At 32.4% G+C, this 11712-nt stretch overlaps 1 protein-coding gene across 1 annotated transcript in view; it reads right to left on the reverse strand.

Annotated features, from left to right (window-relative positions):
• Nucleotides 1-10477, reverse strand: part of LOC134251176 (p53 and DNA damage-regulated protein 1-like) — a 77178-nt gene extending 66701 nt beyond the window's left edge. The window contains exons 1-3 of the mRNA XM_062733545.1: nucleotides 10430-10477; nucleotides 8397-8559; nucleotides 7381-7481 (exon numbers count right to left, since the gene is read on the reverse strand). Of these exons, the coding sequence (XP_062589529.1) occupies nucleotides 7381-7481; nucleotides 8397-8559; nucleotides 10430-10451 (286 nt within the window). The 5' untranslated portion in view covers nucleotides 10452-10477. The remainder of the gene's footprint in view (nucleotides 1-7380; nucleotides 7482-8396; nucleotides 8560-10429) is intronic.
• Between the last annotated feature and the right edge of the window lie 1235 nt (nucleotides 10478-11712).

Consider the following 11712-nt stretch of genomic DNA (forward strand, 5'->3'; position numbering starts at 1 on the left):
AGAGAGAGAGAGAGAGTTTCTTGTAATTTTTGTTTCTGCAAAAAAATTTAACAATTAGCAAAGGGTTACTGAGTAAAATACAAATCTGTGAAGGATTTATTAATGGATAGAAAAATAAATCAAAACAAATTAACTGATTGATCCAAATAAGAAGACCTAAAACAAGATAGAGAAGACGCCCAGTGATCAAGAAAAAAAGCAAGCCGAGTACACAGTACAAATTAAAAAATAGATCCATTTACTGACTTGTATTAGCCAAGGAAAATACACCCCCAATTAGACTAAGCAAAACAATAGTGCTTGAGCACATAAATTCATGCCACATGCTTTTTTGAAATAATTGTAACCTTAGTAAGTACATTTATTTTATAAAGAGTTGCTTTAAAAATTATTGATATTCATGCTTTTGATCATAGGTAGAATTTTGCATACATATGTTACTTGCTGCTTTAATTTGCTGCTACTCATTTTTTCAATTAAACACAACTTGTGAGCTTGTTCAACATCACACAAACTTAAACTTAAATTCTTATAGTACATGTATCATTATATATTTAGTCCGCTTTCACAAAAGCGAGGGGACATTAAATGTCATTCGTCTGTCCGTCTGTCCATCAGTCTGTTTAGCTGTCCGTCCGTCACAAAAAATTTAACCTTGCCCATAACTTTTGATTTAGTGGAGCTACGACTTTCATATTTCACATGTGTATTCCTTGTGATAAGACCTTTCTTTGGGTACCACCAAATTTGACCTTTTGATCTTGACCTTGGAGTTTGACCCACTTTTACACAAAAATTCCTAACTTTTACTTTGGTCATAACTTTTGAATGGTAGATACTAGGACTTTCATATTTCACATATATTTTCTTTGTGACAAGACCTTTCATTGGATACCAACAACTTTGACCTTTTGATCTTGACCTTGGAGATTTCCGTACTTATGAAAAAACTTAACCTTGATAATAACTTTTGAACGATAAGGGCTAGGGCTTTCCTACTTCATATATGTAATTCTTGTGAAAAGACCTTTCATTGAATACCAAGAACTTTGACCCTTTGATCTTGACCTAGGAGTTTTACCCACTTTTCAAAAAGTTTGACCTGGGCCACAACTTTTGAACACTAGATACTAGGACTTTCATATTTCACATATATATTCTTTGTGGCAAGACCTTTCATTTGATATCAACAAACTTGACCTTTTGACCTTGACCTTGGAGATTTTTTGTACTTATGAAAAAACTTTAACATTGACCATAACTTTTGAATAGAAAGGGCTAGGGCTTTCATACTTCACATATGTAATCCTTGTTAGACGACTTTTCATTTGAACTTTAACCCTTTGACCTTGACCTTGGAGTTCAGTGATGATTTCTAAATGAATGACATATGATAAGGTGTTCATATTACACACAATATGTCATAAAAAATGACATCTCACCCACAAAGACACCGAAAGCGGGGGACCACAATTCCTTGAATTTGCTTGTTTGAATTGTTTCTTATTTATTTTCCATTTTATTGATACAATCAATAAGATGTCTGAACTGATCTCTTAAATAATTCAATCTTGAGACTTTTATGATTGCACTTAACACAAGTAAGATCTAAATCAATTCAAGCCTCAAGTGACATTTTCAGCTAATTTCCCAAATGAGATATTATCAATATCATTACAAGTAATAAAGTTACCACTCAAAGCTAGATCAATCTGACATTATCCTTCGTGTTTTAATTTAAGTAAAATATGTTTGTGAAACACTGATGCCCCTGAATGGCAAGTTATGATGAAGATAGAAGTTATTCAAATGCATCAAAATCCAAGGTCAAAAGGTCAAAATTTTTGTTATCCAGAGAAAAGCCTTATCACATGGAATACACCTGTGAAACATGAAAGTCTTGGTAGTCCTGTTCAAAATTTATAGCCAAGGTTAAAGTTTTTAAATAACAAGAGGAGCACGGGCCTTATAGGTCACCTGAGTATTGTGTAACAACTTTCAAACAATTAACTTTGGTTTGTTTTTTAAACAAGAGGCCATGAAATTCACAATTCACAATTTTAAAAGAGGCACCATTGCTTATCATAATTATAAACTTAGCATGCTTACTCTGTTTACTTAATACCCAGAGGTATATCAGAGTAACAAAGAGAAAATGTACTTCCACTTTTTAACTAGTTTTGCACCTCACCCCAAAGGAACCACTGACCCTGGGGCCACATATTTCAAACTTTTGCAAATTTTATCATAAATTGGTTGATTAATACCAAAGAGCAGATTTCAAAGCATAAATTTATTTTCAGACTTGGTACCCCCCCCCCCACCCCCGACCAAGGGAGGGGGGGGGCATAAAAAATAACCATTTTGCTAGATGCACCTTGAATCATTGGCATAAAACCCAGGAGCAAAGGAAAAGATTTTCAAAGAATTAATGTACTTTCACTATATAATCAATAGAGCCCCGCCCTAACACCAGAACCCCTGACCCTGGGGCCATAAAATTCACAATTTTGGAAGAGGCACTCTTGCTCATCATAACTATGTACTTAGTTTGTTTAATTAATACCCAGAAGCAGAGAAGAAGATTTTCAAAGAATAAATGCATTTTTACTATATAATCAATAGAGCCCCGTCCTAACACCAGAACCTCTGACCCTGGGGACATAAATTTCAAAATTTTGGAAGAGGCACTCTTGCTCATCATACTATGTGTTTAGTTAGTTTATTTAATACCCAGAAGCAGAGAAGACGATTTTCAAAGAATAAATGCATTTTCACTATATAATCAATGGAGCCCCACCATAACACCAGAACCCCTGACCCTGAGGCCATAAAATTCACAATTTTGGAAGAAGCACTCTTTTTCATTATAACTATGTAATTAGTTAGTTTATTTAATACCCGGGAGCAGAGAAGAAGATTTTAAAAGAAATAATGCATTTTCACTATATAATCTATATAGCCCTGCCCTAGCACTAGAACCCCTGACCCTGGGGCCATGAATTTTACAATTTTGGTAGAGGACTCAATGCTCATTACATTCATGCCAACAGTTTGCCTGCTTGATGTCCAGGAGTAAAGAAGAAGATTTTTAAAGATTGCAATACTTTTAGTGGTTTTGGCCCCACCCCTCAGGCCCCATGCGGGGACTATATAATTCACAATATATGTTCCCCTTCACCCATAAAGCTGTATACCAAATCTGGTTGAAATTGGAGAGAAGAAGCTGAAAATGTTCAAATGTTAACACAGAGGTACTCTTGCTCATCGATAACTATGTGTTCACCTGAGTTACTCAGGTGACCTAAAAAGTGGGTCAAACTCTAAGTTCAAGGTCAAAAAGTCAAAAATATTTATAGCCATTGAAAGGTCTTGTCACATTGAATACCAATGTGAAGTATGAAAGCCCTGGCACTAACTGTTCAAAAATTATAGCCAAGGTTAAAGTTTGATATTTTTTTGTAAAAGAAGATCAAACTCCAAGGTCAAGAGGTCAAATTTGGTGGTACTCAAAGAAAGATAGTCTCACCTATCTAAATGTTATGGGCAAGGCTAAAGTTTTTTTAAGACAAACACACAGACAGACTGACAGACATACAGACAGGGCAAAAACTATATATTTTTCTACCCTCGAATCTATGATTGCGGGGGCATAAAACATTCAAGATCAGGCCATATAAAATTAATTTTGGTAGAGGACTCAATGCCCCTCTCAAAATGTCCCGCCAACATGTTTTTTATTTTGATTTTTGGGTATTTTCATGTATTTTTATTCAGTAAGAATTTAAAGATTCAAAGTTTTAGAGTTATTGGCCCGTCTGTATTAAAAGTCGCGTGTCGCTATTTATAGCAAAAACGCCATGTGAAGAATGGAAAAAAATCGGCAATAAAAGCTGTTTAAATTTAAGGAAAAGATAATTTGTCAGTATAGAAGAAGGCAGAGAAGAAAAAATGTTAAACACAATGTTAACACAAGGCAGGAGCAACGCATGTAGAGAGATGGTAACTAAGTAAAAACGGATAGGAAAATGACACCTGGTCAAGTTATATATGATCTCCAGCTGTGTGACTTAGCTTTGAAGAAAAAAAAATCTACAACATCTTAGACCATTAAGAAAAGGCCTAGATTTTTCAGTAAAATAATTATTAGAACATTTATATAGATTTTGCAAAATAAGAAGCCACGCATACACAATTTATTGGTATCCCCACCTCATTTTGTTCAGGGTGCGCCGTATAATTTGTACTTGGTAATTTGTTAATTAACAATAAATATTTAACTTTTAAAGCAAAAATTTTCTTTAAATATTTAAAAGAATATGAAAAGAAGTAAATCTATTCATATTTGCAAAGGTAATGAAAAAAATGTGCAAGGCTAAAGTTTTTTGATACAAACACACTATATATAAATTATCAATTATAAAAAATAAAAACTATATATTTTTCTACCCTTGAATCTATGACTGCGGGGGCATAAAACATTCAAAATCACAACATAACTTTATTTTCACATAAATATCATACCTTCCAGCTTAAATCAAACAAGTATGTACATCTGCATCATGCTTTATTCTCTGACTGGGATGTTTCCTTTTTATTTCAATCTTCTCATAAGAATAATGCATAATGCAGCAAGGGTCAAGAAAAGGGTGTCATATTTTCTTATAATCTGCCTCATTCATTTATTCCTATTGAAGTTACAGACTTTCTCCAGAACAAAACCACTTTTGTTTCTGACCCCTTTAACTTCTCCTTGACTTACAAATGAGCTCCCCTTTACAGCCTTTAGTACTTTATTGAACAGTGATTTATATTCATTGTCTGGCATCAATAGTGCTTTGTTTGCAGTGTATACTATTTAAACCAATCTGTCCACTTTAAAAAAAAAGATCTATGTATTGCTTGCCAGCATGTTAATTTCTTGGCGAAGGTTTTATCCAAATTTTTTTGGGATAAGCGTTCATTTCCTCTAAAAATCCTCCAATTTCTTGGAGAGGATTTTATCCAATTGTTTTTTTTGAAAAGTGATCATTTTTTCTAACAAGAGGCCCACAGGCCTTATAGGTCACCTGAGTATCATGTAACAACTTTCCAACAATTGAATTTGCCAAAAGCCATGAAATTTATAATTCTAAAAAAGGCACCATTGTTTATCATAACTTTACACTCAGCATACTTCCTCTGGTTACTTAATACCCAGAGGTAGATTAGAGTAACAAAGAGAAAATGCATTTCCACTTTATAACCACCAGTTGTGCACTCCAACCCACAGGAACCACTGACCCTGGGGCCAAATATTTCAAAATTTTTGAAATTTTATCTTAAATTTAAATTTTATTTCAACATAAATGATTTATTAATACCAAAGAACAGACTTCAATGCATTACTTTATTTTCAGACTGTGTACCCCCCCTCCCTGTGGTACCCCTAACCCAGGGCCCCGAAATGAACCATTTTGGAAGAGGCACCTTTCTTCATCATAAATATGTACCTAGATCATTGGCATAATACCCAGGAGCAAAGGAAAAGATTTCCAAAGAATTCATGCATTTTCACAGTATAATCATTAAAGTCCCACAATTCACAATTTTTGTTTCCCTTCACCCACAGATGCTTTGTGCCAAAATTGGTTGAAATTAGTTGAGCGGTTGAAGAGAAGAAGCTGAAAATGTTCAAATGTTAACGCACAACGGACGACGACGGAAAAAAACAGATAGCAATAGGTCACCTGAGTTTACTCTTACTCTCACTTAAACCTTACTGAGTTTACTCAGGTGACCTAAAAATCAAACTGACTAAAAAAATTGTGATAATCCTTTGGTAAAGAATTATCTGCAATACATTTAATAGGTAAAAATAAGGTCTGACTCGATTGTAGCTCTTCTGGTTTATGCTTACAACAAATGAAGGGAAAAGTAGCACTTGGAATTAAAGCAGTTGGTGTCTAAATGTAGTATAATATAGTATACTTGTGTTGCATGTTTTATTGAAAGTAGGATTACCGTTTTTGAAAAATTAATAATGAAACAAACAGACTGAGAAATGAGCAACAGACTCCTTACTTTTGCAAAAGTTCAGGCCAGGTAGTAGAGCTTTAAGAATGATGCACCACTTATTTGTGAAGATTACAATGTCTAGCATACATGAACATCCTACACAACATTGTCATGATTTTGAGAGAGCATTTTTTTTTTTTTTTTTCATAACTTTAATAAAGTTTTGCTTATTTCCCCCTTTTTTTTTTATTTTGTATAATTAGTAGAGGTATCCATCTGATTCATGCAGACTTCACACTTTTTCTGGCTAATAATATTCAATGAACTTTTCCTACATATATTTTTTATGTCTCTCAGTGTCTTCAACCATGTCAAAGATAAATTTTCAACCATGTCCTATAAGACCAATACTAAAGCATATGGTTTTTCATATTTTTCTATGCCTCTTACATGTGAATTTACAAGTCCCATTTTTCAGAAAAACTTATTTTATGCTATTGTTTTATATACCAGAGAATTCAAAGCCTACTTGGGGAAAAAAGATTGACCTGCAATGTCAGAGATGAAATTTACTGACTATCAGAATGTCATTTACCTATTTTTACATATTGATCAAGATACAATGCTATGAATTTTTAGCCTTTGTACTATTATTTTGCAAAGCAAAACAGATCGAACTGGAGCTCTGTCTCAAACAATATTAGTTTCAATAATATTCTGTTAAAATTATAAAATGGAATTTACAATTCATTAAATTTTTAGATTGACCTTATATAACCCTAAATTTTGAGAAATGAGTGATTACTGACATATGAAATTTTGTAGATATAAATATTTGTTGTTAAAAATAGTAAATGAATACCTTGTAAAAGTGTATGAGACACAATTTAATGAGGTATTTGTGTAATTAAGTGTAAATAAGACACATTTTGCTACAGGCCTTAACTGAATTCTGTTAGCAATTCCATTTGATCTGTTGTGTATATTAGAGGATTTTTTCTTCAGCAACAAGCAAAAATTTTAAGATTTAATATAAAACTAGCCTTTATATCTTAATTTTAAATGGATCATAACTTGATGTTCTGTATTATACATGTATAATGATGGACAAGTTGCTGAAAGGGACATAACTCTAAGAGTTTAAAATGAATACTTCTGAACAAGCTATCAAAACAATTGTTTAAAAAGTTTTATGAAACAGAAACAGAGGATGCTTCATTAAATAATCTACCTGGGCCTTGAAATTGAAAAATACAAAGCTCAATATGTTTGATAACTTTTTAAAACCTGGATTCTAATGTTTGTCTGTAATTTGGTCGAATCCTATGTGCCTACAACTACACCTGTCTATGTATGTATTTATAGGTTAGAAGCAAGGCTTACCTTTTTCAAGGAGTTTCTTTGTTTCTTTTGATGGCATTTTAATGAACATGTTTCCAAAGCAAACCCATTTCTTTTTGGAGATTTTATCTTTCTGAAGTAACCTGCAAAATTCAAAAACTTACTTTGCTTAATTTTAATATGACCATGGATTACATGAATACTACATAGAAGATAAATACAACAGCAAGTATTGTACTGATGTTGGCTTCAAATTATATCATTACCGATAGTTTCTTTTAGATCTTTTTAAAAACAATTTTACAGGCTGAATTTAAAACTCCAGTCTATAAAAAGCCTCAAAAGCTATGGGTTACATTGAAATACAGTCATTATTTTGGATATGTGGTGTTTAAACACAATTGAAATATCATAAAAAATCAAAAGTTTTGGGCTTATTTTTTGAAAATGTAATCTCATTATTAACTTCAATGAAATTGAAATATTTTATTTTTTTAATCTTACAGACTACATGCTATTTCATGTAGTGCCTTGTGTAATTTTCAGAGATTATGTACCTTTCTAGAGCTAAAACTTATGTAATGATAACCCTAAATTTTTGAGTCAATAGACTATAAATCTGCTACAGGTGATGATCATATTTTCACAAAAGCAATCATCTGACATCTGGATACTTTACATAAGAAATGTATTCCAGATTTCAACACAATGAAGACCACCTTTTATTCATGAATGAAAAATATATGCAAGTTTTGCAAACTTCTTTTATTCATGAATATTTCTCCAATTTTCCATGAACCAATTATTCAATTATGTATGAACATAAAATGTTGTCACAGTTGCAAAAATACATAGTTGTTGATGGATTCCAAACTAAAGTACCATAGATAAAAGATGTGAAAAGTAGTTTGGCTTACAATATTTTGTTCTATTTTTTAAAAATATAATTATGTATTGCACAACTGTTCAAGTTAGTTGTACTTTCCTCTATGATTATCACGTAGCTGCATAAACTAAATTATTTTTTTTTTCAATGTTTAATTCTTCACTTAGTTAACCTGATGGCTTCTCTCGTCTTTTGTCTTTTCTTGTCCAGTTCTATCATGTGCTGCTTTTTGGCCAGAATGTCCTCTGCTACTGCTTCCATCTCAGTCATGTAATTCAAAATAAAGTCTGTGTCATCCATGGCTGTCATCTCGATTCCTTTCCTTAAAGCCAAACCTGAAATCAGAAATGATTTCAAATATAGATCAAAGTCACTGTTGTATAAATTGACGCCATGTTCCTGTGCACTCTTATATTTAGACCTTCACTAGCCTAGGGTTTCCAATCTGAAATCTACTATACAATGTTGTAGAGTAGCTTTCGAATTGGAAACCCTTGGCTAGTGAAAATGATATTTATAGAGTAGTCAACCAGATTTTGATTTGCTAAATTTATTCTGAAAAATAAAAATAAAATGTAGAACTGAAGATGCTTCACTAGACAATGCACTGCAGCTAGGTCATGTTTAAACACGAAAATTATTCATTTAAATAAAACAATTTCACTGTACACAAGGTACTTCATATTCAAATACTTGAATGTAATTTCCATTCTCATTGATACACCCCACCCTAGCTGCAGATCTGTAGCTCTCCGAAAAAAATATATTGAAAGACCAGAGAGCTAAAGTGCCACCCATTGAAAAAACTGTATATTTATTGCGCACAAAAAAGTGCGCTCGGATCTTGATTAATTCTTCCAAATTCTTACCTAAATTGCAAAAAAAGCTAGATTAAAAAGAATCCTTACTCCTCTATCAAGTACTCTCTTAGTTGACATCTGAAAGAAGCATGTTGGACCGATTTATCTTTGAAACCAAAATGGCAGTATAAATATGCGAAATTTTCGATGATTACAATATCAGGACCAGGAGGACTATTAACAATAACTATGTAGAATGTTTGGTTGTAGAAACAGTGAAAGAATATGTAAGGAACACACGGTGAGTAATATTTTGAGATTACAGTTTTAAAAACATGGAGAAATAAATACAGAAACAGAGCACTCTTTTGTGCGCAATAAATATACAGTTTTCTCAATGGGTGGCACTGTAGCTCTCCGGTCTATCAATATATTTTTTTCGGAGAGCTACAGATCTGCAGCTAACCCCACCCCAGCCTGGTTTGGTGATGGCATAACACGTACATGTACTAGCTGCCATCCACTAACTGTCTTAAATTAGACAGGTCCAGCACAATACCCTGATAAAGGTATATAGCTTGATAAAGCTATATAGCTTTATCAAGGTATTACAAATACCTTGATCAAGGTATTTTATGTAATGAAAATTCAAAAAAAATTCTTTAAAAATTAAATACTGAAAGTTGAGTTCTAAGTTTTTGTCAGTGTGTCTACTCGTTCATGAAAAACACTCTGGTATAAAAAAGACAGCATAAAAGAACGTCTCCTCACACAACATGATTTATACTGATTTCTTTGTGTTTGAGTACTTTACAAGCATGGGTGAATTTACTGACAACAACTCAGAACTCGACTTTCAGTATTTAATTTTAAAGTTTTTTTTTGAATTTTCATTACATAAAATACCTTCAAGTTGATCAAGGTATTGGTAATACCTTGATAAAGCTATATAGCTTTATCAAGCTATATATCTATATTAGAGTATTGTGCTGGACCTGTTAGAGAATATTGTAATAGTAATGGACTTACTTATTCAGTAGTATTGAGCAAAATTTTCATATTAAACTCCATGATTCAAAATTTGGGGGAAAAAATGACTAACTTAGTAACTACTAGTCAAAGGGTGTTCGTAATAAGGCTTGATGTGCTATGCAGCCCTCAGATTAAAGAAAATCAAATTGGAGTCTGCATTTCATTAATCCGAGATTCTTCCGGGACTCTAATCCCTGTTTGATATATTGTGACATGTGCCCCGGCCTGCACACGTCATAATATAAAAAGCAGGGATAAGAGTCAGAGGAGAATCTCAAGTTGCAAGTTCCTAAAAGCTTGTTCTTACATGTGTATGTTGTAATCAGCAAAATAACTTCATTCTATTCGTAAAGAACAGATAAAAAACACTTACCGAAATTACCAGCAAACTGCATATCAAAATGAAGATTGTGAGAGAAATTAGTTAACCTGAAATTGTAAAAAAATTTATGGAACTGTCAAATCGAAAATAAGCATGGGCGCAGCCATGTTGTTATTTATTTACCCTGCATAGCAAACCCGATGGAAAAAGGAATCCTCCAATGAAGGCGTTATTTATTTATTTTATTAATTAAATAATTAACTAATTTATTTATTTATTATACAGTGGCGTGCCAAAAGTGAAGATAATTTTATTTTTTCTCTATATATTTCATTGAAAACAACATTTTGTAAAATCATAGGTAAATGGTCAATTTTTGTCCAATTTAATTATTTATTTCAGTACTTAAACCAGAAGATGTGTAGTTATCTTTCTTTAAAAGATCATTACACGTTTAATATGAGGTAAAATGTAGTTCATCACTAAACATCAGTTCTAAAATTCAAGATCAATGTTGACTATTTAATTCATTGTGAGTATATGACTTAGAAATTCATGTCACACTTAAATTACAATATTTTAGAATTATCAATGCTTATCAGATAAAAACTATTATTTTTTTTAACTACAACAATTTCTTAGATTATCACGAAATTTTTTATAAAATCTGTCAAGAAATGTTGTCATACCAGCGATTTTACAAAATATTGTTTTCAATGAAATATATAGAGAAAAAATAAAATTATCTTCACTTTTGGCACACAACTGTATACTTTGAAATAAATCAATGCAATGTTATTCTTTACCTTATCCCCCCCGGGGGGGGGGGGGTTCCGACGCCTTTGATGTACTTATGTTGCAAATATAATTATATCTTTTAGTTTTATATCTAATTTCCACTCTAATCAACTTAATATCAACGTAAACTCTGCGACCATCTGCCAACTCTAAATAAGAATGTCTGACGTTATGAAAAACAGATTAGAAAAATAAAATTGACTGAGATATTGGAAAAGTCTAAAGAACTTTACTTTATGTATACAGTATGTACCGTATCCAGCAATAAAGGGGGTACGGTGTATCACGTACAACATTTAACAAACTTGTGTACATGCATGAGTAGCTGCATTGTTAGTGTTAATTTAGGATAGCATTTTATACTCGGTTCCTTTTCAATTCGCGATCGAAATGCGATCTTAAACTTTTTGCATTATTCATGACTTGATTAACTTAATTGTTATATTCACACTGAACAATATTGAGATCAATACCCGTGGTTAGAAGATACTCAAACTCGATCACGAAGAGCAAAACTAAATCATGTACGTAGAGAT

Source organism: Saccostrea cucullata, unplaced genomic scaffold (genome assembly GCF_032062105.1).
Source record: "Saccostrea cucullata isolate Sc308-1 unplaced genomic scaffold, CSIRO_AGI_Scuc_v1 ctg84, whole genome shotgun sequence".
Lineage (NCBI taxonomy): Eukaryota > Metazoa > Mollusca > Bivalvia > Ostreida > Ostreidae > Saccostrea > Saccostrea cuccullata.